The sequence below is a fragment of the Phyllostomus discolor genome, chromosome 1 (genome assembly GCF_004126475.2).
Source record: "Phyllostomus discolor isolate MPI-MPIP mPhyDis1 chromosome 1, mPhyDis1.pri.v3, whole genome shotgun sequence".
Taxonomy (NCBI): domain Eukaryota; kingdom Metazoa; phylum Chordata; class Mammalia; order Chiroptera; family Phyllostomidae; genus Phyllostomus; species Phyllostomus discolor.
In genome coordinates, this window is record NC_040903.2 from 146,767,846 (window position 1) to 146,786,596 (window position 18,751).

At 40.1% G+C, this 18,751-nt stretch overlaps 1 protein-coding gene across 2 annotated transcripts; it reads left to right on the plus strand.

Moving 5' to 3' along the window:
- The first annotated feature begins 2,836 nt into the window (after nucleotides 1–2,836).
- On the plus strand, nucleotides 2,837–18,213 carry TTC5 (tetratricopeptide repeat domain 5). Of its 2 annotated transcripts, none has more exons than XM_028504277.2 (10): nucleotides 2,837–2,915; nucleotides 6,407–6,539; nucleotides 7,409–7,620; nucleotides 7,962–8,112; nucleotides 9,351–9,442; nucleotides 12,518–12,574; nucleotides 13,094–13,240; nucleotides 13,549–13,763; nucleotides 14,814–14,958; nucleotides 17,596–18,213. In XM_028504277.2, exons 1-10 carry the CDS (start codon nucleotides 2,865–2,867, stop codon nucleotides 17,713–17,715), a joined length of 1,323 nt encoding a protein of 440 aa, XP_028360078.1. In that variant the 5' UTR covers nucleotides 2,837–2,864; the 3' UTR covers nucleotides 17,716–18,213. The 2 variants fall into 2 exon arrangements, with proteins under 2 accessions (XP_028360078.1, XP_035887025.1); XM_036031132.1 differs by having other exon boundaries at nucleotides 14,831–14,958.
- The last annotated feature ends 538 nt before the right edge of the window (nucleotides 18,214–18,751 follow it).

The window sequence follows — 18,751 nt, forward strand, 5'->3', positions numbered from 1 at the left end:
TATTACATGAAATGTTAAAGGGACTTATTTAAGAGAAGAAGATCAAAACCATGAACCTTAAAAAAGCAACAAATACACAACTATCAACAACTGAATCTAAAAAACAACAACAGCCCTGGCTGGTGTAGCTCAGTGGATTGAGTGCGGGCTGTGAACCAGAGGGTTGCTGGTTCGATTCCCAGTCAGGGCACATGCCTGGGTTGTGGGCCAAGTCCCCCAGAGGGGGCCATGTGAGAGGCAACCACACATTGATGTTTCTCTCCCTCTCTTTCTCCCTTCTTTCTCTAAAAATAAATAAATAAAATCTTTAAAAAAATAAAAACAACAACAACAACAACAAAAAAAAACAAGTGAACAACCAGAACAGGAACAGAATCATAGATATGGAGGTCATTTGGCAGGTTATCAGCTGAGAGGGGAAAGGGGGAGAATGGGGAAATGGTGCAGGGATTTATAAGCATAATTGGTAGGTACAAAATAAGCTGGGGGATGTTAAGAACAGGATAGGCAATGGAGAAGTCAAAGAACCTATGTTCACAACCCATGGACATGAATGAACTAAGGGGGTGGAATCACTGGAAGGAAAGAGGTTACCAGGTGGAGGGAGGCAAAGGAGGAAAAATTGGGACAAACGTAACAGCATAATCAATAAAACATACTTTAAAAAACCCAGAAATATATGTGCCTGTGGACCCTGAAAAAGGAGATGCCTACTATGAAGGTTCCTAGTGGCTAACTGGGCTCAAATTAAAAAGAAAAAAGAACCCCAGAGTCTAGCAGCTATTTTTACACAGGGACCTTTCACACAAACTGCGCTTTAGGGAGAAGCCTGCACTTAAATATCTGCCTCTGCCACTGTTAGCCTGTACTGTTTCTCTGCCATCTGAGCCAGCCCTTATAAAGGAGTTCCTGGAATTCTATTTCAACCAATAGGCCTGAAGCTTTCCCTGTTTCCCTTGGAGCTGCAGAGCTATATCCCGATCAGTTTCTTCATTGATCAATTAGGATGGCTCCATTTTGACCAATCAGAACAATGCATTTTGAACCAATCAAACTAAGAATTTGGAGTCCTCATTTGCATCAAGACAGAGCAAGCACAGACCAGGGCTGGGACTTCTGTCCAGTTCACCTGGGGCTCTGAAGCTCACTTTCCCTTTCCACTGAAGACTGGAGACTTTAGCTCCAGTTGTTTTTTCCATCAGAGCTGAAACACAGAGATGTCTTCCCAGAGCACAGTGTAGTAGACCAGCAGTAGTAGACCAGTGAGGTCAGAGCAGAGATGTCTAATCAGAGAGGGGCCTGGCCCCAGGGCTGCCTCACAACTGTGCTATTTTCATGACTGTGCTCTATCACAATTGAGCTGTTTTGCACCAAGTAAAGCTTCCATCTTCACCACACCCCATACTGGGGATTCCTGTTGATGTTGAACTGGGGCCAAAGACCATTGGTTGACAAGCCTGAGAAAGAGGATGGAAAATCTTGACTTAAAACTTTTAAAACATCCCTCCCTATTTCATAGCATTCACACAGATTTTTATAGATTACAGTACATAGTATTTCTCTTCCATACACAATTTTAAATTTTGTTGGAAAATTGTGTGAGGATCTTTTATGTACATTCATGATTTCTTTCTTGAACTTCTGTTTCTTCCTTTAATTTCACAGAATCAGTCTGAAGTACAAGTAAGCTATAATTAAAACTAGAAAGTAAACAGAAACATTGTTAGGACTATTACATGCTATTTTTAAGAAAGTTACTTATTATTGAAATGTTTAATATATTCATATGGTATAAATTCAAAAGGTATAGAAAAGGCACATGTTTCCCAGCCACTCACTTCCCTTTCTGGAAGCAATTACTGCTGTCTTGTGTCTCTTTCAGAGATAGTCTATGTGGAAGTAGTTTTCTTTACTTAAAGATTATGCTTATTTTTTTAAAAAAGAGTTTATTTATTGATTTTTAGAGAGGGGAAGAAAGGGAGAGAGAGAAGGAGAGAAACATTGATGCAGGAAAGAAACATTACCGGTTTCCACTTGCACAAAATCCCAACTGGGGACCAAAAATGCAACCCAGGCATGTGCCTAAGTGGGAATCAAACCAGCGACCTTTTGCTTTGCAAAGTGATGCCCAACCAACTGAACCACACTGGCCAGGGCTATGCTTATTTTTGAGTAGCAAATACATATACATTCAAAAGTGTACCCAGTGAAATTTTCTTTGCCCACCAGCAACTCTCAGTCCCCCTGTTTCCCTCTCCAGAGACTTTCATTGTTTCTTATGTAACCTGCATATATACTTCCTGTCAATAAGTATTACTAGTGTACTTAATATACTATTAGTGGATTAGTGATGGCTTTCATAATACCGCTCCAAGTGTAGTAGATTTAATAGGATAGTATGTTCAAAATGATAAAATTCCTGTTACATAGAGAATCACTGTAAAGTTTGGAAAATATTCAGACAAGTTTCCTTACCATTGTACTACATTTCCTTCAAATTTTAAACTTGTAGCACAGGCATCCACTGTCTTAAGCTGTCTTCTTTTGGGGGAATATTATAATCCTGATATAAGTAAGTAGGGAAATATGAGACAAAAATATACATACAATTGAACTGAGAACATCTTGTTTCCAGAATTTGGGAAATAAACATCTTTATGAACTCAAATGATTATAGAGCATCTCCTTTGATCTTTAGTCATTGGATTGAGCTGGTTTGGAGCAATACCCTTTCACGAAAACCAGCTTTACTCAGGTGCAGGTAAGCCTCCGGCGCCCTAGATGTCGCTGTAGCTCCATGATGAGGGTAGGGATGAGACTCTCTGGTTATGAAGTGGGGGCGGAGTAGCGAGAGTGGCCGGGAAATGATGGCTGATGAAGAGGAAGAAGTCGAGCGGATCTTGCTGAAATTGCAGGTGGGGGCCATAGGTTAAAGCCTGTGTGTTCTTTTGTTATCGGGGAGAAGCAGGGGATCCACTTTATGCAGTACCTGCGAGTTCCTTGGCACCTGCGGGACCCTGCGTTTGTCCGTGCGGTTACTATAACAACTTCAGAAGGTGCAGCTGCCGCCTGCCCCGGCAGGCTCCCCGGCATGGGCGCAGCCCCTCTGTGTGTTGGGACCTCCTGCTGCTGACCTGACCTAATTTCAGCCCTGTATGCTGGAGGATTTGGTGCTCCTAACTTGACTCCTGCACATTCTTATGAAGTTTTTCTCCCTCGATTCACCCATAACAAATTGCATACACATGTTTATGGCAGATCTCCAGAAGCTGTTACTACAGGTTGTTTTGATACCCGCAAAGGCCGTTTCTTCCTTACTCCTCTGCTTTTAAATTGGCAACAGTCACAGTAATGGCTTGCACCGCATGTGTCCTAGTTATTCCCTTTAGGACTTAACAGTTTTTAAAAATTAATTAGTTAATTGATTGATTTGCACACTGCGCATCCCAGTTTGGGGTCTGATGCAGGGGAGACCAGATTCCACCCATTCCACAGTTGACTGCCGTTTTGGCTAGGACTAGTGTTTTGTACAATGTAGGTAGGAGCTAACTCCTTGGCTCGGCTCTTTATCTGTCTTTTAATGACCCAAGATTTTCCTTAAATCTCAGAAACTCAGTTCTTTGTTTTCTAAGACAGCCTGAAATTTAAACATTAGACCTGGGACAGACTTATAACTTAAGACTTTTAATGCAGAAGTTAAACATTAATGAGACTTTGTTGTTTTTTTGAGCAGATTAAAATAGCACTTTTTAGAATGTAAGCTTTATTTTACTTCCAGTAGACTTGGATTAACTTAATTATTTTTCTAGTGTGACTGGCTGAAATATAGCAATATTAGTGTGTATATATTTATATATGTGTATTAGTGTGTGTATATATATATATATATATATATATACACACACTAATAATATTTCACATATATATGAAAACCTGAAAATGTATACTAAATAGTGGTTATCCCTGAGGTGGTTGGGGTGGTGAGGTTTTTTTTTTTTTTTAATTTGTAATTTTACATGTACCTACTTAAACTTAACTATATATCTATATAGTATCTATAGATATATAGCCATGAGACAAAAGTTACTAAAATCTTCATTCCAGCAAAACAACATGACCAAGCAGTGTCTTGTATGTTTGCTTTAACAAATATAACAAGAAAATAAACAATAAGACCCTCTCTAAAATTCCTAATTTGCATCTATGCTCATTGTAGGGAAAAAGAAAGTGGTTATAATTTTTGCTGAGAATGGTGTTTTCCTGGGCTCACTTGTGGTAGATGCACTAAGCAGCTAGGTAGAGGATGCTTGGAGTATCTCAGAGTGGGTGGGGAAGGTACAGGAATGGAATAGAGGAGAGAGGATAGTGATGTTGCTATCCATGGGAATGGTGGCAAGCTGTGATTTCATTTTTATAGACATCTTAGGGTACAAGTGATGTATAAAAGTATATTTCTCAAAGTGTATTTTATAGATCATTTTTATTACAGTCATCTAGAGTGCCCGTTAAAGTGCAGGATTTTGAGTTTTGCTAAAACTACTAAAATGAGAATCTCTGCAGGCCAGGCCCTGGAAATACACACAATAAAATTTGAAAAGCACTACTGCATAGGGTGCTAATCCATTCTCTTCGTTTTGGGTAGGGTTTTAAATCAAATGTAGGACATAAATATTTGGTAGAGACAGGGATAATTCATTAATTCACTCAGTTAACATATTTAATGAAAGCCTGTCATGTCCTAAGCCCTGTTGTAGTGCTCAGGTGCAACGAAACAGTAAGTCCCTCCCATCATGGAGTTTACATTCCAGTGGTGGTGCCAGATTATAGACAGTTAATGATAGGCCACAAGATTTCAAATGATAAGTACTGTGAAGAAAAATAAGAGCACGATTTAACAGTGGACACAGGAGAAAGGGGTCCTTTAGTTTGGGTAGTCAGGGAAAGCCTCTCTGAGACGTTGATATATGAACTGAGATCTAAATGATGATGACGAATGTGCCCTGCAAAGATCTGGGGAAAGAATGTCCAGGCACAGGGAGCAGCATGTGTAAAGACCCAAAGCAGGACTGAGCTTGGTGGATTTGAGGAACTGAATAAAAGCCCATGTAGCTTGAGTTTTGTAGGAGGGAGAGTGGTAAAAAGTGAAGTTAGTGGCAGGGTGAGTAGTGGGAGGTCAGGTCATACAATATTCTCAGCCATAGCAGGGAGGTAGATTTTATTCTATCTTTTGTCTACAGTGGGAAACTATATGAAGGCTTGTGATATGAAATGCATTTTTATAGGGTTAACTCTCACTACAGTGAGGACAATGGGAGAGAGTAGAAGCAGAATGATCAGGTAAGAAGAACTTATTGCACTAGTCCAGGCAAGTAATGATTATGGTTTAGACCAGGATGGTCACAGTAGGATGGAAATGGGTAGACGGATTTAGGATGTGCTGTGGAGGTAGTTAAGACTTGATGGAATAGTATTACCATATTTTGCCATGTATAATCACTTTTTTGCCCAAATTTTTTAAGGAAAAATAAGGATGCGTATTATGCATGGGTATAATGAACACATACCATGGGTATGATAGTGGGTATAATAATCCTGTGTATAATGGGCACAAAAATGTGAGTGCACATTATACATGGCAAAATACGGCATATATATTTCTGTTACAGGAATATTTCCTGAAATATATAAATCTAGTTTCAGGAAAGACTAGATAATGGGAAACCTTTGGTGTCACAGGGAGACCCAGAGAGAGAAGTATTTAAGAGAGAACATTTACTTGGAAAGAATGTAAGGGAGCCAGAAGGCGACTTGACAAAAACAATGCAAAACAAATTAAAAACACAAATACTTAACAAAATAAAATCCTGCAAAAATACCAAGGTTATCAAGCTTAAATTGGCCTGTTTGTTATGGGAAACCAACCACTCTCATGTGTTTATCAAGGTCACAGAGGTCATGTATTTACAGATGGTAGCATAGGTAAGATTGTTTTTGTTAGAAGTCCAGTTTTAAGGTAAATTTAAAACTTTTATACTTTGGGAACCAGTATCAGATAGGATTAACATAATAACTTTTATCTTACCTCAAGTTGCAAAGTGTTTCCCACTTTTTGACTGTGGTATGTGAATTGCTTAGTTATATTAGAAGCCCTGCTGGGTTTGGGAGGGAGGGAACTATCATCATGGTGCAGAGACTTGCATGGGACAATGGGAGAGTGGGCCTGGGATACTGGCTATTGTCCCTTATGATCTGTGGCATTTTGATAGACCTGTCTATCTGCCTCTTGTGTTATTCCTGGTTGAGATAGAGAATCAGTATTTTTAGGCAAAGATCTGGTATAGCTAGCCAGTCTCAGATTTTCTTGTCTGTTCTCTCCACATAATGGTACCATCCTTATGCTTCCTAGGAACTGGTGGATCAACTCTACTCATTTCGAGAGTGCTATTTTGAGACACACAGTGTCGAGGATGCTGGGAGGAAGCAACAGGATGTGCGGGAGGAGATGGAGAAGACCCTGCAGCAGATGAAGGAAGTAGTGGGTATGAGTTCCAACAGAGCGTGCAATCCCCTGCCCATCACTGAAATGTGATAGCTTTTCTCTCTCTGTATCCTCTTTTGTCCTCTTTGTGTACTGTGCTACAGCACAGTACAACAGAGTATTTCTTCTCAGGACCCCTCTGCAGGATGGCAGCCTTTCAGTCCTCTAAACAGTTTTTCTAAAGTTTGAGTATAGCAAATGCCATGAGATAAAAGAGCATACTTGTTGTTTGAACTATTACAATGATCATCTTAACTGACCTTTCTGCCTCTAATTTCTTTTATTTCCAAATCAACTTATTTAATGACTGTGGCCATTATCTTTCTTAATCATTACTTCAAGCATTTAATTTCATCCTTTCATCTACGTCTTTGCTCAAGTATCGTCAAAGATTGCTAGTGTTGAGTGGTTAAAGTCCAAACCCCTTAACCTGGTATTCAGGTCTCCATTTTCTGTGGATCATGCATTCTCCCATGAACATGCCACATGTTTTCTGCCTTTGTCTTTGTTTACATCATTTTCCTACCTGGAGGGTCTTGTCTTTTTTTCTTTTGTGCTTTTTAAAGCCCATTCATGGCTAGATGCATATGGTCTCTTTCACTGTTCTAATTTTCTATGTATGCTTTGTCTTCTCCACTAGATTGTAAGCCCCTTAAAGGTAAGGGTAATGCTTTCTTTGTTACCCCATTTCTTAACATAGTTCTCTGCCTGTGGTAGGCTTTCAATAAGTGGTTTAGCCATAAAGATTTTCCTGAAGTATTTCATTTCTAGATCTGACATGGGTTTTTTCGTGAGAAAAAGTGTCCTGGTCTTTTCGGGAAGACTGCCTGGGTTATTTCACTTTCCTGTATCTTTTCGCCTTTCTCCTAGGTTCTGTTCAGGGCAAGGCCCAGGTTCTGATGCTGACTGGAAAGGCACTGAATGTGACTCCTGACTATAGTCCTAAGGCTGAGGAGCTTTTGTCAAAAGCTGTGAAGCTGGAGCCCAAGCTGGTGGAAGCCTGGAACCAGCTGGGGGAGGTGTACTGGAAGAAAGGGGATGTTGCAGCTGCCCATACCTGCTTCTCAGGAGCCCTCACCCATGTGAGCTTCCCACTATCCCCTTTGGGATATGAATATCACAGTAGTGCTGTGTTGGGACTAGGTGAAAAGAATCAGAAGGGAAGAAGGGTGGGGAAACAGAACTGAATGAGGAAAACAGGGTCGGGGACTGAGGAAGGAAGATGATAGGATCAGGTTCAGGGGCAATGAAAAGTGAAGAATAGTTAGCCACCAAGTTGGTGCTTGTAGATGTGGGTTTAAGATACACATGGCAGTAAGAATTAAGGTGATAAATTGGATTTAGAAGAAGGTGGGGATAGAATAGATCTGGAAAGGGAACTTGAACCAGCAAGGTTGAGTATATGTGTCTTTTCCATTTGCAGTGCAAGAACAAAGTCTCCCTTCAAAACCTGTCAATGGTGCTTCGCCAGCTGCGGACTGACTCTGGCGATGAGCATTCCCGCCATGTCATGGACAGCGTTCGGCAGGCTAAGTTGGCTGTGCAGATGGATATCCATGACGGCCGCTCCTGGTGTGAGTGCTCTCAAAAATCTCTAATCCATTCTTAGAGCTCATTTAATGACTGTGGCCATTATCTTTTTAGCTACACACCAGAGTCATCTGGAGCCCAACTAGAGTCTGCCTCTAAAGCCAGGCATCTTTTTTTTTTTTAAGATTTTTACTTATTTATTTTTAGGGAAGGGAAGGAGAAAAAGGGAAAGAAACGTTACTATGAGAAACATTGATCTATTGCCTCTTGTACGTGCCCCAACTGGGGACCAAACACACAACCCAGGCATGTGCCCTGACCAGGAATGAAACCTGCAACCTTTTTCTTTGTGAGGTGACACCCAACCTACTGAGCCACACTGGTCAGGGCAAGGCATCTTTGTTTTGAAGAAGCCCAAAAGGTTATTTTGTTGAACCACTATTCTAGGAACTCTTGGGTCTTTTCATTCAGGAGAGGAGGCTTATGTTCCACACAAGCAAGGTAGGGCTTTTGTGTATAGTCTGTTCAGCTTTCTCCTTTAGGTCCATGGTTGCCTCTTTATCCCAGTGGAATGTGCCGTGCACTGGATATAGTGTCATTACTAGTTTGTGTCAGGCCTTCTAATAGACTTTTCAGGGTGATCAGAACAGGTCATTTCTTGAACTTGGGCTCTGAGATAATCCACCACTACTTCAGTTTTTTTCTCCTCTCGTAGGTGGGACAAGATGGCTAGAGTGGAGTGGAGTTGGTTAGTTCCCTTCTTTATGGTTAGGTCCTGGTTTACTAGTTCCCTGAGGGCGGTCTTGTTCACTTTTGTTAAGAACAGAGTGCTTGAGCATATTTCAGAATGTTCCTATTTTCAGTCCTTCTGCTGGAATAACAAGGGAATTTTTTCTCTTCGATATTTGCTGTGGGGATCTGGTTGATCTTCTGGAGGTTGATCTCATAATATTGTGGGGGCCTTCTTATGACTGGGACTCCTGCAGTTTTTAACTCTCAGACTTGTCCATGCTGAGCCTCTAGTAATTCATCAATTACAGTTCAGGTTTTCATGCCCCAGCACTGTTTCCTGTGGCAGCTCGTGTGTTTCTGTTCTGAGAAGCTGTATTTTTACCTGCCTGTCCCTCCAGTTTTGGGGGCAGTGGTTTGCCTGCTGTCGTCCCCTCTGTAACTGATCCAAGAAGAGTTGTGATTTTTCTAGTCACTTCTGCTCTTATTAGGATGGCATGGTGACTTCCAGGCTCCTTATGTGCATAATGTAAACCCTGTGTTTCTCTTTTAGATATTCTGGGGAATGCTTACCTTTCTCTGTACTTCAATACTGGCCAGAACCCTAAGATCTCCCAGCAAGCCCTCAGTGCCTATGCCCAAGCAGTAAGTATTTATGGTCACCCTGGCCAGATGAGTAGAGGCAACAACAGAAGCAGGATTGCCATTCAGTCTTCCTTGTGGTTCTTGAGCAAGCAGGATGGCAGTGTTTGCTGACATCTAATGTGTATGGTTTTGCAAAGCTATGTCTACAGAGGTGACTTCTTACTACTCGAGTATTAGCAACCCCTTGCAGTGCGGTGCCTCAGTGCTAGATAGCAACTTGAGCTGTGTAGATTCTGCTACAGGCACATATCCAAATCACAGAGCCTGTGCCAACATGTTCATCTTTTTAAATGGGAAAAAGTCTGTATTAAAGTAATGCTTATTAATATTTCTGTGCATATTTTAAAAGAAATGAAAACTAATACTTATAAATTAGGTGCTATCCCCAGATTAATCATTACATACTGTGGCTCTGGATTTCCCACAGGCTAGAATAGAAAATAGCATATAACTCATTCTGCATCACTTCCTAGGAATTATTTTACTGGACCTCAAGCTTTGCTTAGGTTTTCAGGCCATTTTTGTGTCAGTAACCACTTGCATGGGGTTCCTTCAGGCCGTGAGTGCCTGGTTACTCATTATTAAAAGATTCTCATTGGCCTTCTGAGCACTTTTTATTTAGGCCTTATATTCACCCTCCTTCGTTTGCTTTCTTGCTTCTCTTGACACAGAATTGCTTTTTAACTTACTTTTATTCATTTTGCTCTGTGTGGCAGAATAAAGAATGTAGTTACCTTATTCATATTTGCAGGTTAGGAACTGTCCTTTTTTCAGTCAGGGAGCTTATAGGCAGAGGGATTATATTTTACTCTAATTTCTTAATTTGATTAGTGTTTATACTTTAAAGAATAGTATGTTGTACTTCCTTTAAAATTTTGTATTTGGCTTCTAAAATTTAACCCTGAATTTCTTCACCCAAACTTGCATTTTGAAACATATTTGAGCCAAACATGAAACAGTATTAGTTCATGTCGTTTGTGTTTTTGCTGTGTGCCAGACATTGAATAGAGTTTAAAAAAATAAAATAAACATAAGCTATAAATGTCACCAGCGGTTTCTTCATAGCACATTGGTCTGCACTGTCATGTGGATTCTGGCCACCTCTTTAAATTAAAATCGGAACTGGGCTTTCCATGTGTATGTTAAGGGGGCTTGCATATACAGACATGATTCTGCCTGTGTCTGGAGCTGGGCTCCAGAGGAAAAGCATTAAGTCAACATTATTTCTGTTCTTTTTCCTTTCTTTTTTTTAATTTTTTTAATTGTGCTTGTGCCATTACCATTTAATCCCCTTATACCCTTCCTCCCCCCATCTCCACTGCAGTCACCACACTGTTGTCCATGTCCATGAGTCCTTTTTCCTTTTAGCTCAATCCCTCCACCCCCTAGATCCCCCAACACCTGTCATGCTGCTATCTATGAGTCTTCCTCTGTTTTGCTTGTTAATTCAGTTTTTTTCATTAGATTCCACATATAAGTGAAACCATATGGTATTTGTCTTTCTCTGACTGGCTTATTTCACTTAACATAATATTCTCCAGGTCCATTCATGCTGTCGCAAAGGGGATACTTTTCTTCTCTTTTACGACCGAGTAGTGTTTCATTATGTAAATGTCCCATAGTTATTTTATTCACTCATCTAGTGATGGACACTTGGGCTGCTCCCATATCTTGGCTATTGTAAATAACGCTGCAATGAACATAAGGGTGCATATGTTCTTTCAAAGCAGTGTTTTGGGTTCCTTCAGATATATTCCCAGAAGTGGGATCTCTGGGTCAAGAGGCAGATCCATTTTTACTTTTTGAGGTATCTCCTTACTGCTTTCCACAGTGGTTGCGCCACAGTTTGCTTTCCTACCAACAGTGCATTCACTTTTCTTCACAACCTCGCCAACACTTGCGTGTTGATTTATAGATGATAGCCATTCTGACAGGTGTGAGATGGTACCTCATTGCTGTTTTAATTTGCATTTCTCTGATGATTAGTGACATCGAGCATCTTTCCATGTGTCTATTGGCCATGTGTATGTCCTCTTTAGAGAAGTGTCTATTCAGGTCCTTTGCACATTTTTTTAATTGGATTTTTTGTTTTGGTGTTGAGTTATGTAACTTCTTTATATATTTTGGATATTAACTCTGTATCAGATTTATTGGTGAATATGTTCTCCCATTCTGTGGGTTGTCTTTTTATTTTGTTGATGGTCTCCTTTGCTGTGCAAAAACTTTTTAGTTTGATGTAGTCCCATTTGTTTATTTTTCCTTTTGTTTCCCTTGCCTGGGGAGATATATCAGATAGAATATTGCTAGGAGCAATATCCAAGATTCTGTTGCCTATGTTTTCTTCTAGGATTTTTATTATTTAGAGTCTAATATTTAAGTCTTTAATCCATTTGGAATTTATTCTTGTGTGTGGTGTAAGAAGGCAGTATAATTTCATTTTTCTTCACATATATGTCCAATTTTCCCAATACCATTTATTGAATAAACTATCCCATTGTATGTGCTTGCTTCCTCTGTCAAATATTAATTGACTATAAAAGTGTGGGTTTATTTTGGGGCTCTCTATTCTGTTCTGTTGATCTATGTGTCTGTTTTTATGCCAGCACCATGCTGTTTAAATTACTATGGCCTTGTAGTGTAGTTTGATATTAGGTGGAGTGATTTCTCCAACTTTGTTCTTCTTTCTCAGTATCGCTGTTGCTATGTGGGGCCTTCTGTTGTTCCACATAAAGACGTCATTTTGTCCTTAGTCTTTTATAACGTATACACCATCATCTCCGTATTAAAATATTTTTTAAAATAAGAATGCTTTCACATATTTCTTCTCTCTTTGACTATTGAATGGATAAAGCATAATGATATGTTGAAGTTTCATGCACATACAAAACCCTTAGCATCCTTGAGTTTTCAGGGACTGTGTAATATACCACACAAACAACTACTGTGGGCATAGGTTATGTTTTGACAAGGAAGAAGCTTGAGTGTTTTCAGGGAGAGGAGGCTTAGGACATGCTGGCCATGGCCATCCTTAAGGCTGAGACAGGATGCATTGGTGATCTTTTTGTCCCGCTGTAGGAGAAGGTTGACAGGACCGCTTCCAGCAATCCTGATCTTCATCTGAACAGGGCCACGGTAAGACCTGTGGGGAGAGGGGGGTTGTCTGCAAGTCTGATACATCTAGGTCTTAGCCTGTGAGGATAGCTGAGTATTCATAGGGGCAAGGTGGGGTAAAGACTGCAAGAGAAATGTAGAGTTACTTCTACGAAGAACTAGCTCAGTTTAACTTAAGTATCTGGTGGGGCCATTAGAGGGAGAGGAGAAGGGGTTGAGGGTGAGGGAATGTATGTAGGGGCCAGGGTGGGACAGTTTAGAAGACTTTCTGAAATTCTCATTGTAAATATAAAAGTAGAATGACCTGATATATGCAACTGAACTGTTTGAGAGTTGGGAAATTAGCTTCTTTGAAATGACTCCATTTTGGGGGTTGTGATTGCCATGGCCAGGATGCTGAGGTGTTTATGACCTCTTTGGGATGTTCACTGTAGGACAGGAAAAGAACTGTCCTAATCCATTGTGCCATTACTTCCCCCCCGGCACAGTTTGTGTTAAATACACTTGTAATTGGGAGGTTTTTGGTGACTTCTTGTGCAGTTACATAAATATGAAGAGAATTATGGGGAGGCCCTGGAGGGCTTCTCTCGGGCAGCAGCACTGGACCCTGCCTGGCCAGAGCCCCAACAACGAGAGCAACAACTCCTGGAATTCCTGAATAGATTAACCAGCCTCCTTGAGAGCAAGGTAAAGATGTCTAAAGGCTGAATCCTGCTTCCTTTTTTTTAATTAATTAATTTTTTTCACATTTTCAAAAATTGTTCAAGAACAGTTTTCTGCCTTTTCCCCCATCCCAGCCTACCCCCCAGCCCTCCCCACCTCCCACCTCCTTCCTGCCCCCCCCCCCATGTGTCTTATGTTGCTGAACATCAATCAAATTAGAATAGGCTTTGGCAGTAGGGACCCTAAGAAGTGGGTAGGTGGGAGGGAAGGACTACACTCTCAAGGGGAGTGACTAGTTCCCGGCTTCTTATCTATATCCCCTTCCTTTGCAGGGAAAGGTGAAGACCAAAAAGTTGCAGAGCATGCTGGGAAACTTGCGCCCAGCCCATCTAGGTCCTTGTGGTGATGGGCGCTACCAGTCAGCCTCTGGGCAGAAGGTGACCCTAGAGCTCAAGCCGCTGAGTACACTGCAGCCTGGTGTGAACAGTGGTGCAGTTGTCCTGGGGAAGGTAGTGTTCAGCCTTACCACAGAGGAGAAAGTCCCTTTGTGAGTTTCTCTTGCCGAATTTCCTCTTATCTTTTTGAACTACTGCTCTCTCTTCCTGGCCTTTCCCTGACAGCTGAAGACATAATTAGTGGTCACAGATTAGTGAGTTCTGCTTCCCTTCCGTGACTGTCTCATGAGCAGGTGATGTCTAACAATCTCTGTAGATTCTGTTACCACCCATTTTTCCCTGTTTCAACAAATATTTATGGAGCATCAGCTATATGTGTTGTAGGGAGTTAAAAAAAAAAGAGAGAGAAATGTAAAGGACTCAAGTAAAGGGTGCTTATAGTCTAGCAGAGGAAATGAATTAAAAATAATCACTTAGAAAATTTTTAACTCTTGAAAAATTAGGGTTTTATCAGTGCCATCATTCCTTAGTCCTTCACTTACTTCCAGAAAGTTCTCTCTCCTTTGCAGCTAGTCCCTGTTCTTGTCCCCACATTGAAGATTAGTTTTCCTGTTTTGACCCAGCTATTTTTTATTCCTTTAAGATTTAGTCTTTTCAAGGAAATCTTTCCTGCTTTTTGATTTGGATATTTCTCCCATGCCCAGCCTTTGCTTTACTGAATTTGGCACAAGAGAAAAGTTATTCTAGCACCTGTCACAGTTGTATTGTATAAAGTGTTGCGTTAGCTGTCTGACTCCAGCTAGACTGTTACCTCATTCATAGCTGGATTGGTTCTCACAATGCTTGGCGTATAAAGTTCAGCAAAAGTTTGTGGAATTAAACAAAATTGACAGTTAATGGTTGGAGAGTTTGATGGAGGTTGTGATAGGTAAATTGACAGACCAGGAATAATGTTTCAGTTGGAGCATTTTGAGCTAGTTCATTTTTAATAATTGTTGAATGGTCTCAGTGTGTGTGTGTCCTAAACAAGCGAGGACTCAGATGTTCATGGCAGGCAATAGTACCTGTCATAGGTTTTCAAAATGAGTTACTAAGAAAGCACTTAACTTATTTTACTGGTGTTTTAAAACCACTGTTTTTGTTCTTTCTTGCCAATTTTCCTTTTTTATCTCCTCTTTCCTTAATGTATTTTAACCTGGCAGTACCTTTGGCCTGGTAGATTCAGATGGACCTTGCTATGCAGTGATGGTGTACAATATGGTGCAGAGCTGGGGAGTGCTCATTGGCGACTCTGTGGCCATCCCTGAGCCCAGCCTTCGGCTTCACCGGATTCAGCATAAAGGAAAGGTGAGTGGTGGCTAGGATTCTCTCAACTTACAGGTGCTGGAAATAGGTGCAAGTTTATCTCTTTTAAAAAATATGTGAAGAAGTGCATTTATGTGTCTGTATATGGTAGCATATATATAAACACACATATATGTAATTTTTACTAAATAGGGAACCTACTGGTAAAAAGAAGGGATGAAAAAATGGACTTAACGGTTAAGGAAGTACCACATGATGTCACTTATGTGGAATCTAAAAAAGCCGAACTTTGTAGAAAACAGAGAATAAAATGGGGGTTGACGTGGGGTAGAGGAACTGGGGGGGCGTTGTTTAAGGGTGCAGACTTAACAAGTAGTAGATAAGTACGTCCTAGAGATCTAATGCACAGCACAGTGACTGATTATAGACCAAATGGTATTACAAACTTCAAAGTTGCTAAGAGACTAGATCTTAATTGTTCCCACCACAAATAGAAAGGATAATTATGTGACGTGATGAGGTGTTAGCTAAAACCAGGTGGTAATCATATTACGGTATGTGAATTATCAACATGTTGTATACCTTACACTTACACAATGTTATAAGTCAATTATCTCAATAAAAATAAATGAAAAAGTGGACTAAAATATTGTTACTGAGATGTTATTAGTGGTCACAGTTTGATATGTATACCTCCAGTCTTTTTCCTTTTCATAAATACATATACACACATTTGTATGTATAGTTTAAATCATGAATAGAGTAGTATATGCAGACATTTATAAACATTTTATGTATTTTCAAGGATTTTACAACATTGTTCTGAATTCGAACATTGATGAAAATTACGATATTCAAATTTCTTGAACACTTAACTGACTGCTAGACACTAAGTTTTACTTCCTGCACTGGCTCAGTTAATCCTCCTAAAAACTCTCTGAGAGTAGATATTTAACCACTTGTTAACCATTTAGGTCAGGAGTGGACAAAGTATAGCCCGTTGACCGTATCTGGCTAACTGCCTATTTTGTGTAGCCTGTAAGATAAGAATGACTTCTATACTTTTAAATCAGAAAAAGAATAATTTGTGATACATGAAAATTACAGGAAATTCAAGTGTCAGTGTTCATAAGTAAATTGTTTTGAAACAAGGTCACACTCATTTGTTTACTGTCGTCTGTGGCTGCTTTTGCAGCACAGTGTCAGAGTTGAGTTGGTTCTGTGACAGAACATATGACCCACAAAGCCTAAAATACTTATTATTTCGCCCTTTACAGAACAAATTTGCTGACCCCTGACCTGGATTATTCCTTTTTTTTTTTTACTCTTATAAAAGCACCACAATAGATATTTTTATATCTGCTTATATTCATGATTACATCCTTAATGAATTTCTGAGGTAGAATCCTAGCTCTAAAGGGTATGCAGAATTCTGAGATTTTTTCGATGCATATTGCCAAATAACTTTGTGGAAGGTTGTACCAGTTATTACCAAAAGTGGATGTGAGTAATTATTTCCTTGTAGTTTTCTGCTCAACTTAGTGTAGGAACCTTTGAAATGTTATTTGCTGATTTTATGTGAAAAATATAGCATCACTGTTGTTTGACTTTGGTTTCTTGATTACTGGTGAGGTTGAACATTTTATCATATGTTTATGAACTATTTATATTCCTTTTATAAATTGCCATTTTTTATCATTTGCTTATATTACTCTTAGGATATTTTAAAAGATTGATTTATGAGAACTCTTTAATTTACCTCTTTGATGTGACTTAAATGAGCCTCTTTCACAGTCCTAGTGGGACAATACTTTTTGGATAAGACCTTTTAAAAACATCTTTTATAGCTTAAACTATATTTGAACTGATGAAGGGAGCTGATGTTTTCTGTTATGAGGAGAATGTCTAAACCACACATTCTGTTTCTTCCTCTGATATAAGGGGAGAAGTAACTTTAATTTATAGCTGGCAAGTTAATTTAGGCCCTTATAAAAACTTGGGCTAAGAGTTTTGCAGAATTTAGCTGTGGTTGGTATAGCTCAGTGGATTGAGCACGGTCTGCGAACCAAAGCATCGCAGGTTCGATTCCCAGTCAGGGAACATGACTGGGTTGCAGGCCACAGCCCCCAGCAACCGCACATTGATGTTTCTCTCTCTTTCTTTCTCCCTCCCTTCTCTCTCTAAAAATAAATAAATAAATTCTAAAAAAAATAAAATAATAAAATAAAAAATAAAAAATGTGAAAAGAAAATGAGAAAAAACAACTAATTAAAAAAAAGAGTTTTGCAGAATTTCCCCCTGGCTGGTTGCTATGTGCATCTAGTTATAATTGTCAACCAACACTGTGGGAAGGGCAGGTTCTGTGAGAGCTGGCGGCGGCACCCTTTTGTTAGGCAGTGCCAGGAGCTTGTCTTTTTTGAATCAGAGAATTGTCTCATTCTTATAGTGACATTACGGGCACCCTACCTGCCCCAGATTTTCCTTCTGAAGATTGAAAACTTTGGGAAAAGTATATCCTCTTTCTTAGCTCAGCTTTGTTGAATGTGAGATGGAGGTAAGGGGGTAGTGCTGGTGGGGGGGAGAGGAGGAGAAAGCCACAGATGGTGTACCCCCCTGTGGGAGTTTGTTCCATCTTAGGGTCTATGATATGATGAACCTCTTTATGTTTGTCTTTTCTAGGACTATTCCTTTGCCAGTGTTCGTGTGGAGACACCCCTCCTGCTGGTGGTGAATGGGAAGCCTCAGGGCTCTAGCAGCCAGGCTGCTGCTACAGTGGCCTCACGGCCACAGTGTGAATGACCTTACTTACCCTGCTTGTGAATGAGGGAGTGGAGGCCCGAAGATAAGCTCTAGGGCACTCGTCAGCTGGACCGGCCACATCCAGTGACTCACCCGGAATGGGGGACTGTTAGATAACGACCTTCACTTCCTCTGCCCTGAAAGATGCTGTGTGTCTTTTCTTTCCTCTTAACAGGTTCTAGCTCTCTCTGGGGCCACATACTCCTGTTTTTCATTGCTCTTCTATGTGTTAGGCAAAGAGCATGGAACTAGTCAAAGTGTTGGGATCTTGCCATGGGACCGAGTCCCCAGGGTTCCTGTTCTTGCCTCCTTCCTGAGCCTCATGTGTATATATCATTTCAGTATTTATTGCTAAGGGAGGGGGCTTAATTTTATAATGGCTTGGTTTTTGAGCAACTTTTATTTTTATTTTTAAAATTTAGGTTTATCCCCTTCTTTGGGGCTGGAACAGAATTAAATATGTTTGGAAAATAATAATACCTTGTTGTTTGGCCTGCTTCATTCTCTCCAGGCTTGGATTCTTGGTTTTTAGGATCACTTGAGTCGATTAGAGTAGTACCCCACCGCCTTTTCCCCCTTTATACAAACTAGTTTATTTCTCATCCAGTTTGGCAGTAGGCAGCCCAGGGCAGAGTGGCAGCTCCACGAAGTTGCTGGGAACCAGCTTCCTTCCATCCTCATTCTCTCAACCCTAGGGGTGGTTGTCGTCATGGTCCAAGATGTCTCTTCTAATAGTGGTGCTAGACTGAAAGACCAGAGAGAGCTAGATACTTGTTTTTGTTTTGTTTTATTTTTAAGATGCTGGTGATAGACTTTATAACAGTTTCTTTTAATATTTGTGGAAAAATGGGAATATGTGAGAGAATAGATAACTAAATGGTACATTATTAGATATAGATCAACTTGGAAGAAAGACTTTAATCTTGTTCAATTCTTGGTAAGTGATTTGTGTATCATTGATGGCTCATTCAATTTATAAAGTGTAAAATGCAGAGGACTCCTCATAATGGATGACAGGATAAGCACATACCTATCT